The sequence below is a fragment of the Megascapheus bottae genome, chromosome 6, assembly GCF_031878675.1.
Source record: "Megascapheus bottae isolate mThoBot1 chromosome 6, mThoBot2.hap1, whole genome shotgun sequence".
In the NCBI taxonomy this organism is placed as follows: Eukaryota; Metazoa; Chordata; class Mammalia; order Rodentia; family Geomyidae; genus Megascapheus; species Megascapheus bottae.
This window is the reverse complement of record NC_143514.1, coordinates 74522642-74541173: the sequence shown is the minus strand read 5'-3', so window position 1 is coordinate 74541173 and position 18532 is coordinate 74522642. Positions and strand designations below refer to the sequence as shown.

Here is an 18532-nt window from a genome sequence, read left to right as displayed (position 1 = left end):
AGGGGCTCCCGAGCCAGCCCGAGGCCCCCCTGCCCTCCTAGTCCTCCCCTTCCCCTGTCCCTTCCCTGTCCAGCCCCCGGAGATCCCATGGGGGACATCGATATGCGATCCAGACTGTGGGTCTCCATCCTGGGTGACACTCGTCCCAGGCGACCCCAGGTGAAGTCTTAGGATTGTTGCATTTTCCCCCCATTTTTTTCCTGTTTACTGTAATTTCTTTTTCAGGTTGACTATCCCAGAACTGTTGCAGGGTTTTTTGTTTTGCTTTTACATTTTAGAATATTTGCACGTATGCTCTATATTCAGGGCTGGACTCGAGTCTAAGCACAATAACATGTTTTATGTAAACCTTATCGACGGCCAGGAGTTTGCCTAGTGGTAGAGTGCTTGCTTAGCATGCACAAAGGCCTGGGTTCGATTCCTGGGTGCCCTATACATAGAAAAAAGCTGGAAGTAGTGCTGTGGCTCAAGTGGTAGAGTGCTACCACTTGAGAAAGCCCAAGGACAGTGCCTACGCCCTGAGTTCAAGGCCCAGGACTGGCAAAAAAAAAAAAAAAAAACTTTATCCACATAGCATAAAAGTAGTGCTGTTTTGTTTGTTTGTTTTGTTTTGTTTTTTGTCAGTTGTAGGGCTTGAACATTGTTCCTGAGCTCTTCAGCTCAAGGCTACTGCTCTACCTCTTGAGCCACAGCACCACTTCCAGTTTTCTAGTGTTTAATTGGAGATATGAGTCTCACAGATTTTCATATCTGGGCTGGCTTTGAACTGCAATTCTCAGATCTCAGCATCCTGAGTAGCTAGGATTACAGGCAAGAGCCACTGCACCTTGCTGCATTTTAGACTTTTTTTTTTAGAGTTTCTGTATTAACTTGTCTCATACATTCACTGATTCATCCAACAACTGTTCATCGAACATTAGCTCATAGGCTCAGTGGAGGTAGCAATGAACAACTTGGTGTTTAGTCTTAGAAGACAATGCGGGATCAGTGACTACCTGGGGAGATTACTTGAGCTGGGAGGTCAGGGTTACCTGTCTCACATTAACACTGTTTTTTTTTTTTTGGCCCATCTGGGGCTCAGGGCCTGAGCACTGTCCTTGGGCTTTCTCAAGGCTAGAGCTCTACCACTTGAGTCTTAGCACCACTTCCGTCTTTTTTCTATGTATGTGGTACCGAGGACTTGAACCTGGGTCTTCGTGCATTCTAGGCAAGCACTCTACCACTAGGCCAAACTCCTGGCCCCACAATAACACTTTTGAGCCAAGGAACAGGCCATTATTCAAAGGAAGAAGAGCATCCCAGGCAGAGAAAATGCCAAATGCACATATCCTGAGGTGGAGCATGTGTTTGAGGATTCAAGACTGGCATGACTGGGGAGGTGGTGCACTCTTGTAATCCTTACACTCAGGAGGATCTCAAGTTAGAGGCCAGCTTGGACTACATATTAAGACCCTGTCTCAAAACCACTGAAACCTAACAAAGTGATAATAAGAGATCAGGGGGGCTGGGACCAGGTCCTTTTAGGTTGTGGCAGAACTTTGAACTTCATTTTAGATGTGACAGGAGCCATGAACAGAGAAGGGACATGAACTAGATGCAGAACAGTGTGCTGGGAGTGGGGAAGTCCAGAGAGAAGCAGGCGGCTTCCCAGGAGACATCTCAGCAGTCCAGGTAGTAGTTTATATGGTGTATATCAAAGACAAAGATGATGCCTGGCACACAGTGTAGGCTACTAATGGTATACTTGTTGCTTGTAATTGTATAAAACTTTGGAACCAGGAAGACCTGGGTCTCTGTTGTGACCTATTGGTGAGTTGAAGCAAATTGATTTAGCCTCCCTAAGTCTTAACTTAATGTTAATATCTATAAAGTGGGAATAGGGCTGGTCTCCTAGAGTTGCAAAAAGAACACAAAAAGTTCAGATTGGTCTGGGAATGTGGCTTAGTGGTAGAGTGCTTACCTTGAATGTATGAAGCCCTGGGTTCAATTCCTCAGTACCACATAAGCAGAAAAAGCCAGAAGTGACACTGTAGCTGAAGTGGTAGAGTATTAGCCTTGAGAAAAAGAAGCCCAGGGACAGTGCTCAGGTCCTGAGTTCAACGCCCAGAATTGACAAACAAAAAGAAAAATTTTGAGAGCAAGCCTCATGGTTGGTTGGTTCGGTGTTTTTGTTATAATTTCTAGTTAGCAACCAGAAAATAAGGGAGTGTGTATTAAGTAAACTGGGTATCTTTGCAGCTCTCAGTAAAGATCTAGGGGTTCTTTGTCTAGCCCCTGCAGAGATCCCTGATAAGGTATGTTCTGAGGGGTGGCAGAGCTAATCATGACAAATGACTGCAGAGGATGTCTTTATTCCTCTGTAATTATTCACCAAACAATGCAAGAAGCAGGCACAAGCTCTAGATTGGATACCTGGAAGAGCAATAATACTAATGAATAGTAATGACACCAATAAGAATAGCTAACATGTGTCCCTGTGAGGTGTGTGTGTGTGGTAATTAAGGTAACAATAGCTGCTGAAACTTCAGAGCCTTTACACAATAGAAATTTCTTGTTCCTGAAGTCCTGTTGGGTTCTTGTCAGGTAGCTTTCTGTAGAGGACTTGGAGACCCATACCGCTCCCATCTTGTGGCTCCTAGGATCTTAGAGTTTTCTTCCAGCTAGTGGATAGGGAAGGAGAGAATTCCTCATGGGAGGTATTTTTTGGTGTGTGTGTGTGTGTGTGTGTGTGTGTGTGTGTGTGTGTGTGTGTGTGTGTGTGTGTTTTGTGCCAGCCCTGGGGCTTGAACTCAGGTCCTGGGCATTGTCCTTGGGCTTTCTCAAGGCTAGCACTCTACCACTTGAGCCACAGTACTACTTCTGGCTTTTTCTGTGTATGTAGTACTGAGGAATTGAACCCAGGGCTTCCTGCATGCTAGGCAAGCACTCTACCACAGGCCATGCGTTTTTTGTTTTGTTTTGTTTTGTTTTGTTTTTTTGTGGGTCATGGGGCTTGTCTGGGCCTGGGTGCTGTCCCTGAGCTCTTTAGCACAAGGCCACCAACCCTACCCCTGGGCCTGGGTATTGTCCCTAAAGTCTTCAGCTCAAGGCTTCCACCCTACCCCTTGAACCACAGCCCCATTTGTTGTTTTCTAGTGATTAATTGGAGGTAAGAGTCCTACTTACATCAGTACCCAGGCTGGCTTGGAACTGCGATCCTCAGATCTCAGCCTCCTGAGTAGCTAAGATTACAGGTAAGAGCCATGGTAATCCTAGGTTTTAACAGGCTAGTTTGAACTGACTCACATTCTTTCTGTGGCCAGGACTTGGTCACATAGCCAAATACTTTTTGGTAAATGCACAGCATTTTCTGCTATACCAGATTTTAGGTATATAAAATATTTAGGTAAGGAGCATTTTATTTAATTCTCATGATCTTTTTGTCAGGTACCAATTACCCATGTTACAGAGGAGGAAACTGAAGCTCCGAATTGTGAAGTCAGTGTTGTGAAGACTGTGGGCCGTGCAGTCAGATAATGTCATAGTGATTAGGTAATTTAGGGGAGAAAAGAATTTCATTTTTAGCTCATGGTTCTGGGAGTCTTACATTGATGACTTGATCCCCACTTTGGTCCAGGTGTGGTCTTAGATGCATCTGGCATGGTAGAACAAGAAAACATTCAGATGTCTGCAGAAGAGAGCAAGAAGGAGCAGGGCCTGCTCTATAACAACCCACTCTTGTGATAACTAACCCAGTCCCCTGATAAAGGTGTTCACCTTCTTAAACAAATCCTCCCCTCTCTTTCTGTCTGTGTGTGTGCATGAATGTGGTACACAGCTCTACCACTCAGTTACATCCTAGTATATTCTCCTCTTAACTCTTATATTGCAGATCAAATTCAACATGCAGGTTGGGGCCTAGCCTTACAAGTATAGGGTCCTGAGTTTAAGCTTACTCAATACCACACTATATATATATATATATATTATATATATATATATATGTGCACATATACTATATGTGTGTATGTGTATTATATATACGCATATATAATACACACACACACATATATATATATATTATATATATATATATGTATCAACACACAAGCTTTGGAGGGGACAAACCATGCTTGAATGATAGCAGGTGTTGAAGCTATAACATCCCAATTCTTGTGAGGAATTCAGTTTTTTTATTTATTTTTATTTTTTTTAAAGAATCGGATGCTGGGGATGCAGCGTGCTGGCGGGAGGTTTGGAGTCACAAAATCCTGCACCCGGGTAGGGCATCTGTAACAAGGCTACATCACCCAGGCATTTGAGAAAGCCCTGAAACTCTGTGCCTCAGTTTCCTCATCTGAAAATAATTAATAGTGCCTATGGCATGAAGACACCATGTGGAATAAAAGGATGAATCTGAAGTGCTAAGAACAATACCTAGCACTACCCTGGAGAAGAAAATAGTGGCAATATTTCTTGAGAAAAGAATTAAAAGCATCAACTGGAATCAGTTTTCCTTTTCAAGTGGGATCAATACAAAGACTTGATTTTTTTTTTTTTTTTGCTGGTCAGGGCCTGGGTACTGTACCTGAGGTTTTTCACTCAAGGCTAGCACTCTACCATTTTGAGCCACAGTGCCACTTCTGATTTTCTGGTAGTTAGGTGGAGAGTCTCACACACTTGTTTGCCTGGCTAGCTTCAAACTATGATCCTTGGATCTCAGCCTTCTAAGTAGTTAGGATTACAAGGGGGAGCTTTTGACTAGCAAATGAACAATGCCATTTAATCAACAAGAAAGACTCTTGTGTTATAATGGGGAAATCCTTATTTTCCAGTTGTCTACTGGGAACTTTTCAGATAAAATATCTGCAGAGACATCCATCCTACATGTCAGAAAGATGATATTTGACAGTGAAACCAGAACATTTGCTCTGAAGTCCACTGGATTTTGTCACATACAGAAAGCAAGCTTTCATTTAAAAATTGTATGTTGCAACTGTGTGTCAGATTTCAGAACTGGAATTAACCTCCCCTTTGTTTTGATACAAAACAAAAAATCGAATGATGTTTTCAAATATTATTTGCTGTTTTTTCACAGCACCAATAAATTTGAGAAGTGTTTAAGTTTTAGTTTAGGCTATGAGATGAATGACAGCATTAGAGTTTATAATGGTCCTTTAGTTTTATGGCAATACGTCAACACATTCTACTATATCTCTTCCCAAATTGGCAAAATCATTACCATATCAAGTAATTGGTCCTCTATTCAGTGGGCAGGTGAGATTCGAAATTTAGGTATGGTTTTATTGGGGCAAATGGAATATACCTCAAAGCCATTACAATCAGATTATGAAGTCTGTAATAGCAAGTTTTGTATGTATTCTCTTCAAAGTCAAAAAGTATTAAGTGATACCTGTATTATTCCTCCTGCTTATAGTAATGTGGCAACTTATATTCATGTTTGTACAACTGAGATTGTCAACAACCAGTTAAAAATGTCTCTGATTGTCCTTACTCGAAAGAATCAGCTCATTTCACTTCACAATGGGACACTTAGAAGTTTATGCCAACTTCCATTTGAAGATCCTTGTACAGTTCAATCTTTGGACCAAGGTGAAGGAAAATTCTTCATTGTTTTATTTAGGACCAATCACGTTTGTGCTGTTTCGAAAAAGAACTTTCAGGTTACTGCTAAGTGGGATAAATTTAGCTTAGCACTGGTAGATGACTTCATTGGAACTGGACAAGAACAGGTACTGCTCCTTTGTAAGGATTCTTTGCATTCAGAATCCCTGACTCCATTTGAACTAACAGATCTTGACAAAATAAACTATTCAAGTGAACCAGTGGAGTCTTACGAAGATGATTTGTTTGAGGAACAGTATAAGAACCGTTGCTTAGTGATTCCACCTCTGCAAAGAAGAATAAAAGTATGTTTGGGTTTAACTCAGGAATTCAAGAAGAATATCTTGCTTAAGGAAAAATTTATTTTGAAATCTTGCAAAGCTTTAATAAACTTGACTCAGGATGATAGTACATCAAATGCAGAGGAGGAACATCTTGTTCCTTTTTGTGGGGAAGATTTTGTCAATACCTTCAATGAAAAGTTGCCAGATGCTTTTCAACATTCAGAACAGCCAATAGAGAAGATATGGTATCGTGTATTGGATGGTAGCTTAATTGTTGGAGTGAAAACCTCATCTTCTTTGAAGTTACCCCTGAATGATGTAACTTTATCATTATGCATAGATCAACCCTATAATGCCATTGTTCCGGTTATTAAGTGTCAAAGTAAGGTGATTAAGTTGAGTATGGATTCTTTCTCAGAACCACACTTGAAGCCATATGAAATAGGATCTGAGGCAAAAAGGATCAAGCTGAACAAGGACGATGAAAGCTTCACTGGTCAACAGCCATCTAAGAAAGAATGTGAACAGATAATCACTGCTGTAACATCTCTTTCACCACTATTAGCACTCACTAAATTTTCTTGTGTCGTGCTACTACAATTTAAAGAGAGAGATACTGGTATGCATCCTAAAGATCGTTTTATTTTATGTGGCAGACTTTGTCTAAGTCTTAAAGATCTTTCAAGTGAGAAACACCTACTGACATTCTCAGGGAAGAAACTGATAGAACACATGGAAGACCTTTTTGCACATCTCACAGTGTTAAACAAATACTGTTTTCAACTCACATCATCAGCTGGAGGTTCCTTAAATTTAATGAAGCTGTGGCTTACAGAATGCATGAAATGTGAAGACATCAAAGAATTTCCCGAAATGTTCTTTTGTAAAGAGCCAAGAAATGTCTATGGGACACTCCTCAACTGGAAACAAAAAACACCATTTAAAGGTATTTTAACAATCTATACCAGGAATCAAACAGTTTTGTTCCAATGTCTTCATAATCTTACTAGACGTCTCCCTATCAGTTGCTTCTTCCAAAAACTAAAGTCAGGAAATGAGGATTTCTTAGTTGATCATTTTGCATTAACTTTGGAGAATGAACTAGTAACCCTGGCTTCCTTTTCTACATTAACATTACACAATTTTGAAAGCAGCTTTGTTCCAGAGAAAGAAGCAAGCCAAGAAAAGAGTAGTACTAGTACCAAGACCACTTCACCAAATACTGAGGACAAAGTCCATCTATTCAGAAAAGAATTTGAAAGGGAAAAGAAGAAAATGGCGGAAATTGACCTAAAAATGAGTGGTGCCCATTACAGAGAAATGACTTTGAAATTAGCTGAGATTCAGTCGCAATCAGACTTGGTTGCACAGAAAATGACCCCTTTTTCATTGACAAAGTTTTGATTTCCTTGTTATATGCCTCTTTTGTAAAAAATAAAGTACACTCAAAAAAATGCTGCTGAGGTTGAAGCAGTGTACATACAGGGTTTAGCTGTGACTTCTCAAGACCCAAAGAACCCGGAAAGACTGTCGTGGGAGACGCTTAGAGTTGAACCCAGGGCTGGTGTCACCTAGGACCCCATCCAGTTCCCTTCCCTCATCCTTTAGATTTGAAGGCTGAACAAGTAATTCAGTTCCATTCACTAAGCATATCTGCACTCTACATACAGGGGCAGGGCAGCCTGGCCCAGTCTCTACCCTAGCTATGGGTGCTGCAGTCTGTACGTAGAGAGTCGCTGCGTGTTTTCTTTCTCTTCTCTCCCCTTCCTCCCTTCCTCCTCCCTCCCTTCCCTTTCTTCCTACTTTCCTTACTATCTTCCTCTCTCTTTCTTTGTCTTTTTTTCTTTTAATCTTATTACACAATGCAGGCTGGCCTAAAACTTCTGCTTTATTCTCCTGCCTCTGCCTTCCTAATGGACTATAGATAGGAATTTCTTTAGTTTGGTAGTGGCAACTGCCTGTCATATAGTTTTGCCTAAATCTGGCTTGCTTTCCATAGAACCTCTTGGCACTTGGGTTGGTGTGCTCTGGTGTTCTAGATTCCTTAGTTGAGCATAAGGGATCTGGTCTGAACGGATGTACCTTTATGCATTTATGCTTACCTTGAATAAGTGAGTGCCCCAACTTCCCTGCACCTCAGTGAGCTCATATGGAAATGGGTTGAGGTGAGGAGTGAACTTGCCCCCTTGAACAGAGGGCACCTTGAGGCCAGGGCCTGCATAGGAATACTAATGAAGACAGATACAGCAGTGCCTTTAATCTAGGGCTCACTGCCTGCCTGATGTGGTAGTTCTCAATCCCTTGCCTGACCTTTTCACTCAGGATCTTGCACTTTCGCTTAGGTTTTTTTTTTTTTGCCAGTCCTGGGCTTGAGCACTGTCCTTGGACTTTCTCAAGGCTAGCACTCTACCACTGGAGCCTCAGCACCACTTGCGGCTTTTTGCTATGTATGTGGTACCGAGGAATCGAACCCAGGTCTTCACGCATGCTAGGCAAGCACTCTACCACTAGGCCAAACTCCTGCCCCCCCCCCTTTTTTTTTTTTGCTCAGACTGGCTTTAAATCAAGATCCTTAGATCTCAAGGTCCTGAGTAGCTAGGATTACAGGTGTGTGCCTTCCTTTCAATGCAATTCTGTGTATTTAAATATTTTTATATTATTAAACAATCCATATTCAGTGCATTCTAATCTGCACAGTTACCTGCTGTGGGAGGTACTCTCCTGTCCATTTTGGATATGGGCACACTGAACTTGACAGACTCATGACTGCACCCAACCATAGGTTGGGTATCCATACCAGATACTCCAGAGCCTCATCACTGTGTCATACACCCTCCTCCTTTTTTTTCTTCCAGTCCCGGTGTTTGAGTTCAGGGTGTGAGCACTGTCCTTGGGCTTTCTTAAGGCTAGCACTCTACCACTTGAGCCACAGCACCACTTCTGGCTTTTTTCTGTGTATGCGGAGGAATCAAATCTGGGTCTCCGTGCATGCTAGGCAAGCACTCTACCACTAGGCCACACTCCTGGGCTCCCCATACAGCCTCTTTATTGCGGGGAGAAGCCAGGGAAGATCTGGGGACCCAGGTTACTGGGGGACAGGGGTTGCACGTGAGATTTTCAAGTGAACTAATATTTGTGGAATGTTCACGGTGTGAGCCCGCTGCACTGTCACGTGCTGTTGAAGTGGGTGCCAGTGTTTTGTCTCACCCGCGAGCGGGCGGGGCTCAGTGGCACTGACCTCGTACACAGCCAGTTCCGGGCGGTGGTGGGGTGGCACTGGGTCCTGGCGGGCTTACAGCGGTCCAGCCGCCTGCACTGCTGTACGGAGGCCTCTCTCAGTAAATGCATTCTTAGCAAACGGTGCCCACCCGCCAGCCGGGTTCTGGATCAGTGAAGATGTTCTTGCAGACTTGGGACTATGCCCTTTCCGCCCTCGGGCTTCTGACCCCGCCCCTGGAAGGGGGGGAAAGGAAGGAGGGGGCTTCCTTTACTTCCAAACCCTGCCCCTTCTCAGCTCCACGGATTCCCCTTTCTCCCCAGGCTCAATCCTTTCTGTTCCCTCTCCCCCGCCGACTCTGGCAGGCCGCCTCCCCCGCTTCTACCCTCCCTTCCGCCCCCCTCTTCCCGCTGAGCTCCCCGCCTCTCTCACTCACTCCCAAGAAGCCCCGCCCACCGAGTGGTCACGTGGGAACGCGCCGGATTTAAGCTTAATCTGCCAGTGTCCTGCACAGAAGCCTAGTTTTGAAAAAAGCTTCCGTGCTGAGCTGGTTTGGGGGCCCCAGGAACAGGGATTGGGGAGGCCCACAGCCTTCTCTCCATGAACCTAGGGCTAGCGAGCTCGCCTGAGGCCCTGCTGGCACTGGAGGACGTTATCCAGGTGGGTCCCCGACAAGCCTGTCCTGCCCAGAGCTGGGAGCTGGTGGGAGGAAGGGTTTGGGGGTGGAGATGAGTCTGCAGTGGTGGAGTGCTGGAGCCCCAGTTTACAGCCCCCTGGGGCACACTGGGTACAGTGGCTTTGGCTCCCTATTCCAGTACCCTGTGGTAAGGGAAAAGGTTTTACTCCTGGATTTGAGAGTTCAGGTTAATCTCTGGCACAGTAATATTGTCAGAAGTGTTGGATGGAAGCTGGACTGGAATCCTTAATCCTCTTTGCTGCCCCACGTGTGGGGTTTCTAAATTGGTTCTCTTCTGGCTCTCTGGGGGCCATTTTCATCGGGTAGGAGTCTGATAAGAATGTGTACCCAGGGAGCTCTTTGTGATTCTAACTCACTGGCTGAGTCTCTTGAGGGCTTCTTGGGCACACATATTTTAGACTACTGGACTTAGCCTCTTTCCCTCCAGGCAGGCAGCCTAACTGTCCTAAGTTCCTACAAGTCTTCTCTCTTCTGCAGACATTGGAGAGCAGTGTTCTGGGGCCAGGCCAGGAGAAGGATCTGATCGTTCAGGACCCAACTCAGGCCTCCCAACCTGCCAGCCTGCCTGCCTGCATCAGGAAGATTGTTGTCCACAACTTCTCCCAGCCTGAGTGCCCAGGTGCCAACCCTTTCTCTGTCACTGCCCACCTTCTCCTCATGCTTTTTCAGATAAAATGGAAGAGATGCTTAGTGCCAGTTTTGTGAATACTCAATAGAACCCATTTTATGAAGGAGGAGATGGAGGCCAGCATGTTACTTGCCACTTATCTGTCACCCTGTAGTGGAGCTAGTCCCTCTTGGCTTGCCTGCAGCCCACTGCAAAGACCAAAACTTAAATACTATGCCATGTTTCTCCCAAAGAGGATGTAGGTGGCAGAGTTTGAGATTACAAGGAGGTACAAACTCAGTCTACACCAGACTTTCGGAGAGGTCTGATGGCCTTGGTCTCCTGGATGGGCAGAGCATACAATTTCATGCAGCCCTCTCAGGGCACATGTGTTTTGGCTTAGGCTGATGTGCTGGCAGCTGTGCCTATGGTGTTTTACAACGGTCTGCGTTTAGCTGCCATGTAAGGTACCACAGACACTGGGACCCTACAGCCCCAGAGATGAGAAGGCTTAGCTCTCAGCCCAGGCTGGAAGAGCAGTTGAGTGAGGCCTGTGGTGTGTATCCTCTTCTCCCAGGCCTTTCTTTTCCTCATTTTAAAAACCTGACCTAAAACAGGGCGGTGTTGGCTCATGTCTGTAATCCTAGCTACTCAAGAGGCTTGAAGAGGTTTGAAGCCAGCCTGGGCCGGAAAGTCCATGAGAGTCTTTTCTCCAATTAACTACCTAATAACCAGAAGTGGAGCTATAGCTCAAAGTGATAGAGTGCCAGCCTTGAGCAAAAAAGCTCAGGGTCAGTAGCCAGGCCTTGAGTTTAAGCCCCATGACTGGCCTTAGAAGTTATGAGAAGCTTTGCCTTCCATTGAAACTTTTCTATTTCCTTGACAGGGTCTCGTTACTATCCCATCCATTATACAGATGAACAAAACAGGCTTAAGAAGACTAGTTATCAAAGAAGGAGGGAGTAAGGGCTCAGAGCTTTGTGTGGTGTAGTAGAGACAGATGCTGGACTTCTTGACAGTCTCCCTCCTATACCTCCCATCCCTACAGGGCCACTCTTTGAGTAATTGTTTCCCCTTAGGCCTAGTTCTCGACCCCTCAGGCTTTGTGTGATAGCCACTTCCATCCAAGCTCCTTTTATCCCTAGAGATGAGTGGGGTGCCTATGAGGGGAGGGTGTTCCACTGTGGCCATGAGTGTGGTTGGTTTCAGGGAGCTACATCTCACCAGGGTCTCCAGCTTCTGGCCAACTCCAACTGTGTGTCTACTGTCCATTGCCAGCCCCACTGCCTGCTCCAGATATGGCCTCGCTGCTGTCCCTACAGGAGGAGAACCAGCTGCTGCAGCAAGAACTGTCCCGTGTGGAGGACCTACTGGCCCAGAGCCGAGCTGAACGTGATGAGCTTGCCATTAAGTACAATGCAGCTAGTGAGAGGGTGGGTGCTTCTGGGGGTTGGGGGCTGGGATGGTGCTCCCCTGTTGCCAGGGAAGAACCACATCTCCACCAGGCCCACATCCTGGGCAAGGGTGGAGCCCAGGGACAGACTGGCCTGGATTCAGATTGCACCCCAGCCAACTGGAACAGCCTTGAGCCAATTGCTCCCCTCTGGGAGCCTGTTTTCTGTAGGGGGGATGGCAGCATGATGTGGAGTTTCTGCGTGGAATCAAGGAAATACTGGAGTAAGTGCCTGGTGCCAGGGGTGTTTTATTTCCAGGTGGACCTGGGGTATAGGCCACAGAGAGCAACATCTCTATTGGCGGTTCCTGCTCCTTGAGGCTCTGAACATCATGGGTTCCCATTTCCATGGGCTTTGGGGCTGAGGCAGTGGCTGGATGCTGGGTGGACTGGCATGGACACCCGTGTCATCCTGCATCTGGTCTGTATCTGTCACAACATCTGCTGTGGCCCTTCCTGGGGGTGAGGTCTGAGTCGGGAACGAAGGATAAGCTAGTACCTGTGCTCCCTGTTCTAGAGGTACCAGGGCCTGGATGGGAGGTAGATGAGGACCAGGGATGCAACATGCTTTGGTTGCAGGTATTGTGTATTGGTTCCAGGCTTGTGGCATGTGATCCTGAAGATGTTGAAAGTGGCTCAAGATTGGTGAGATTTGCATGAGGGATGGAAGATGTGTGTGCAGATGCAAGGCTGTAGTGGTGACAATTGTAACACAGCAATCGTTTCTTAAGTGCCTATTACGTGCCCAGTATGTAATAGGTCCCTTACATGTAATGCACCAACACCAGGACCATATGATGCCCATTTAATAGAGAAGAAAATGGAGACTTAGAAAGGGAAAGAACTGGGGCCAGGAGTTTGACCTAGTGGTAGAATGCTTGCCTAGTATGCGCAAAGACCTGGGTTTGAGTCTCAGTACCACATACATAGGAAAAAAAAAACAGAAATGGTACTGTGGCTCAAGTGGTAGAGCTGTAGCCTTGAGAAAGTCCAAGGACAATGCTCAGGCCCTGAGTTCAAGGCGAAGGAAAGAAAGAAAAGAAAAGAAAAGAAGAAAGAACCATGCTTGGATTACAGTTCAAACGAGAACCCAGGACACCTGGCTCCCAGCTTGTTTCCTGTGGGTGAAAAGAGCTATTAGGGGTGTCCTAAAGACCCATATATGGCAGTGCCCGACAACTCGGGCCCAGGACTCCTGAGCTGCGCCTGTTTGGTACAGAGGTAGTGACAGGAAATGTTTCTCTACATGGTTGTGGGGTGTGCTTGGGTCTTGGTAGCTGCTAGCCCAGGCAGATCCCTTCACTTGTTGGGACTTGCTGAAGAGTAGCAGATTGGTGGCCCAAGGTGGCCCCTAGCTTTTTGGGATAACACAGAACTCATTCTTCCACAGTCTGCAGGGGGTATGGAGGAAGGCTGGCTCAAGTCCTGCATTGTTACTGGTGATGGGGCCCTGAGCCAGCCTACTCTGGTTTAGGCCTCTGTTGGCCATTGGTATAGTGCCAGCCCCCCTACCATCAGCCTTTCATTTGCCATCTTCAGTGACTTTGAAGCCTGCAGAGGAATAGAAGAGTGAGAGGTGGCAGGGCCCTTCTCTTCTGAAACCTAGTAGCCGGGGCTCAGGCTTTAGTATAGAATGGGGTAGGGACTGAATTAATCTAGAAGGTTCCTTTGTGTTGTCAGAGGATGGGGAGCTAGGTAGCATGCACAGGGACCTGGTATTTGAACCATCACTGAGTTAAGAGTGAAGTCCACCTAGTCCACCTAGAGGCAGAGATGGGGAAAATGACTCTGAGGCCTTCCTGGAGGGGGCTTCACAGAGATCATCAGAACCTGGGGATCACCTTGTTATAGATGGGGAAACTGAGCCCCTGAGGTCAATGTGATGCATAGCAGTGCAGTCACAGGACACATCTCTCCCAATGCCTGCAGGTGGCAGGGTCTTCCTCTAGCCACACTTGCATGGTGGCTGGGATGGGGACACATAGTGATAATTTTTTTTTTGCCTGTCCTGGGGCTTGAACTCAGGGCCCTGGCACTGTCCATGAGCTTCCTTTACTCAAGTCTGGTGTTCTACCACTTGAGCCACAGTGCCACCTTTGGCTTTTTCTGTTTATGTGATACTGAGAATCAAACTCAGGACTTTATAAATGTTAGGGAGAACACGCTACCACTAAGCCAGAATCCCAGCCCAGATCAATTGTTCTAATCCTCTAAATTCTATAGCACCCCTGAGTTAGGGAGTAGAATGGCAGGTCAGGATCCATGTCCTGTTAACTGCAGGTCCTACAGACTAAACAGGCAGGATCCATGTCCTGTTAACTGAAGGTCCTACAGAGTAACAGGCAGGGGCTCCCAGAAACCACCTTCCATGGCTGAAAGGATCTCAAGATCCCCAGGGAGCAGGGATAGGGGAAGCAGCTGGAAAGGGAAGGAGGGAGTGGCCTTGGCTCTAAAGGACAGACCCCCTGGATTCTCCGGTGTCCATGGTATCCTGGTCTGTATGAATTGAATGGAGAAAGGGAGGGTTATGGTTGCCAAGGGAGACAGTAAACTTTCATCCTGGCTTGTGGCAGCCTCCTTCCCTTTTTGAATCGCAAGTAAAATTGAAAGGCTGTTTTTTGTGTGTGTGAGGAGTGAGGTGTGGCCTGTCTTTGAGCATGGGGGAGGAGTTCCTCCCCATCACAGAAACCAGAAGCACTGGGATTACACAGAAGTGCAAAGCACATACCACGAAAGTCACAACCTGAAGCCTGGTGCCAGTGGCTCACACCTGTAATCCTAGCTACTCGGAGGCTGAGATCTGAGGATCATGGTTCAAAGCCAGCCTGGGCTAAATGTCTGAGATTCTCATTTCCAGTTAACCACCAGAAAAAAAGGGAAGTGGTGCTTTGACTCAAAAGTGGTAGAGCACTAGCCTGGAACAAAAAGAGCTCAGGTACACCGCACAGACTCTGTGTTCAAGCCCCATGATTGACAAAAAATTGTCACAACCTGGACACACACAGAAACACCAACCCACCACACAGATATACTCCAGTTCACAAAATGACTTTATACACAGATAGGTACCATGTGATCTCACACAGGCATAGAGCAACTCCCTAGTGGTCCTACTCCACTCATGTATCCACCTGAGGCACATCGCCCATTTTTTTGCTTTGGTTATTGTTGGATAGGGTCTTGCTTTTTTCCAGGGCTAGCCTGGATCACGCAACCATGGGTTGCATCTCATGAGTATAAATCAGCACAATACCCCGCCCCCAGGGAGTCATACAGAGATACACATATGCACAAAACACAGTCCCCACCACATATCACATACGTAGAGCCCAGACCCACTTCTAGGACTCTCACAATGGTGTTCTTGCCACCTCCCAATATATGAGCTCATGCCCTGGTACACATAGATGGCCTCATAGACCTGCAGCCCAGGCCACATCTACATGAGAGCCAAGATATGCCAAATTGATGTACACCCTATAGAAACACAACCCCATGTGGAGATACACCATACATACAGCATCCACACACACCATCACGATGATGCACATGGATATTGCCCCTTTCCCCCACTTTGCAGGGTTTGTGTAATACTTGCTAGGGAGCTTCTAGCTACCATTAGGCAGAACCTCCTACTACCAGCTCCCCCACAGCCTTAGCCTGCATCCTGTCCAGCTCATGAAGTTCCTACGCTGCCTTGACTGGCCCCTCCTTATTACATTGGGACCAGCAGTTGGTTTACATGGGTTGAGAGTGTCCCCTGGCTAGCCGGACAGGCATCTTGTACCCAGAGTGTCTGGGGATGACACTGCAGTGCAGGGACTGGGGCCAACACTTCTAGGAGTTAAGAAAGAATAGGGGTCAGAGGGCTTGAAACAGGTGCTGCAGACAATGATGTTGTAGGTCTGAGTGCTGTGCATATGGGGGAAGCTCACCTCTGTCACCCTGGAACATTTGAGAACACCTGCATACACTGTGTGTGTGCTTGTCTGCTCTCTTCAAAACAGGATTCAAATAGAGTCAAAACAGGTTCCTATGTACTTATGTTTGATTTCCAATCTCAAGTATTTACTGGGTATGAGCCATAGCACCATATGGACACTGGATACTATGGTATAATGGGAATCAAAGGTCAGGCTTTTAAACGAAGTACAATGGCTCATGCTTGTAATCCTAGCTGAGATTGGAGGGATACAAGTTAGAGGTTAGCCTAGGCAAAAAGTTCGCAGGACAGCCAAATGCTGGTGGCTTACACCTATAACAGCTCAGGAGGCTGAGATCTGAGGATCTTGGTTTGAAGCCAGTCCATGAGGCTCTTATTTCCAATAAGCTACCCAGGAAAAGCTAGAAGTAGTACTGTGGCTCAAGTGGTAGAGTGCTAGCCTTGAGAACAAAGAGGGTCAGGGACAGTGCTAGGTCCTGAGTTCAAACTCTAGGACTGGTCAAAAAAAATAAAATAAAATTCACAACACTTGGCTCTTGACAGAAACCAAAAGCTGGAGCTATTAGTATGTGCCTGTCATCTCACCTATAGCAGGAAATATAAAACAGGCCAGCCAGGCCAAGCCTGTCAAGAAGCAAGACCCTATCTCAATAATAAACAAAGCAAAAAAAAAAAAAAAGTGTGTGGTTGAGCTGGCAGATTGCCTAGCAAGCCCAAGCCCCAGTACCACCACACACACACACACACACACACACACACGCACACACACACACGCACACACACACACACACCAAGGAAAAAAGAAAAAAAATCTGAGCTTTCCTAAGCTCCACTGTCTTCTTTTTCTGGGAGATAGTAGAGGAGACATGGTAACCAATGTAATCCTTGAAAGCCACAGTGGGCTAAGCATTCTGGAAGAGAAGCATGCAGTACCATAGGTTCTATGTCTCTCCCCAGGTGCATGTCTGGTTTGCATGCATGTGATCATGAGCCTTGTGTGTGTCTTTGCATTCCCTGTCTGTCAACACATGTGAACTGCATCCTGGGCTTGCCCATATGTGCTTGTTCCCTCCTCCTCTCCCAGGTGCTAAGCTGTCAGCCTGGAAGGTATTGTGGGTGGCACCCTCTGCAGAGGCTTGTGCCTAACTTCTCAGGCCTTACAGGCCTCTCACCTGGGGCCCTTCCCTGCAGCTGGAGCAGGCTGTGCGGCTGGAGTCTGGGGAGCTGGAGGTGCCAGAGCCCCGGGGGCTGGTACGGCAGAGCGTGGAGCTGCGGAGGCAGCTGCAGGAGGAGCAAGCCTCCTACCGGCGCAAGCTGCAGGCCTACCAGGAGGGCCAGCAGCGGCAGGCCCAGCTAGTGCAGCGGCTGCAGGCCAAGGTCAGGGCCACCCACTCCCACTCCTGCCCTCACTTCCCTTTGTTCTGCCCCCACCTAACCCCCGTTGGAGGCTAATGTTGTTTCCTCTGACCCCCAGATTCTGCAGTATAAGAAGAAGTGCTCAGAGCTGGAGCAGCAGCTTCTGGATAGATCCACAGAGCTGGAGCAGCAGCGGCTGAGGGTGGGTGCCAGGATAGGACAGAAGCAGGTGCCACCCCCTCCCCTCAGCTTCCCAGTTTGACATTCCTCACCCCTACCCAGGACACAGAGCACAGCCGAGACCTGGAGAGTGCCCTCCTCCGCCTGGAGGAGGAGCAGCAGAGGTGAGGGTACTTCAGGGAGGGCACAGGGTAGACAGGGGCCCCTTCCCCATTAAGAAGGAAGTGCCCATTTGCTCCTGTGTTATGCTCAGGAGCGCCAGCCTGGCCCAGGTGAATGCTATGCTGAGAGAGCAGCTGGACCAGGCAGGCTCTGCCAACCAGGCTCTGAGTGAGGACATACGCAAAGTGACCAGTGACTGGACCCGCAGCCGCAAGGAGCTTGAACAGCGGGAGGCAGCATGGAGGCGTGAGGAGGAGGTGTGCTAAGAGCTGGCCAGGGAGCTTGATCTGGGTGGGGATGGTCTGCAGAGCACAGGATCCTGGCCAAGTGAGCATATTAGCATATTAGCAGAGCATATTAGCAGAGTCACAGCCATCAGTATAACAGTGGGCCTTTATTAGCATGCCATGTGCCAGGCGCAGTTCTCTTCTATTGCTCGTAATAATGGCATGCATAGGTTCCATCACCATCTTCCTTTAAAAGAGGTCAAGTAGGTCTGCAGTCTCAGGTGGGACACAGACCTGAGTCCCTGGTATTCTCTACTCCTCCTTGCCACCCTGCCACCATCAGTGGCATCATAAATTAGCTCCCTATGCAGGAAGAGCAGGAGGTTTAGGAGCTCAAATGGGCTGTTTTGAAACAGGACGTGCCACCTCCCGCAGCCCACCCCCGTCCCCACCCAGGCCTGTCCCTTCCATCATAGAACTAGGGGAGCAGGGGGGATGGACTGGCCATACCGAGCCCCTCTCTTGCCTCTTCTCCCTCCAGTCCTTCAACACATACTTCAATAGTGAGCACAGCCGCCTGCTCCTCCTGTGGAGGCAGGTTGTGGGGCTTCGACGGCTGGTCAGCGAGGTGAAGATGGGCACAGAGAGGTGAGGCCTGGCTGGGGTGGGAGACTTTGTAGTGCCTGCTGGCAGACCCTTCACTCCGTCCAATTCAGCTCAGCACATCAGGCCCGGTGGAGATGGAGAGGTAATTAGTGTAGCAATGAACTCTTGTGCGGGGTTTGCCTACAGCTAGGCCCTT

General features: G+C 47.3%; 2 protein-coding genes across 2 annotated transcripts in view; both read left to right on the top strand.

Moving 5' to 3' along the window:
* The window catches only part of Crocc (ciliary rootlet coiled-coil, rootletin), a 51579-nt gene that overhangs the window by 703 nt on the left and 32344 nt on the right, over positions 1 to 18532 (top strand). The window contains exons 2-8 of the mRNA XM_090335725.1: positions 10280 to 10421; positions 11688 to 11842; positions 16997 to 17182; positions 17280 to 17363; positions 17444 to 17505; positions 17595 to 17760; positions 18272 to 18378. Of these exons, the coding sequence (XP_090191851.1) occupies positions 11708 to 11842; positions 16997 to 17182; positions 17280 to 17363; positions 17444 to 17505; positions 17595 to 17760; positions 18272 to 18378 (740 nt within the window). The 5' untranslated portion in view covers positions 10280 to 10421; positions 11688 to 11707. The remainder of the gene's footprint in view (positions 1 to 10279; positions 10422 to 11687; positions 11843 to 16996; positions 17183 to 17279; positions 17364 to 17443; positions 17506 to 17594; positions 17761 to 18271; positions 18379 to 18532) is intronic.
* LOC150062429 (Fanconi anemia group B protein-like) lies at positions 4164 to 7336 on the top strand. The gene has a single exon (XM_090335724.1). The coding sequence runs from the start codon at positions 4755 to 4757 to the stop codon at positions 7290 to 7292; it is 2538 nt and encodes an 845-aa protein (XP_090191850.1). The 5' UTR covers positions 4164 to 4754; the 3' UTR covers positions 7293 to 7336.

Bases quoted from the DNA above. Each gene is read 5' to 3' on its own strand.
- LOC150062429 (XM_090335724.1), top strand. From the start codon at position 4,755: ATGCCATTTAATCAACAAGAAAGACTCTTGTGTTATAATGGGGAAATC.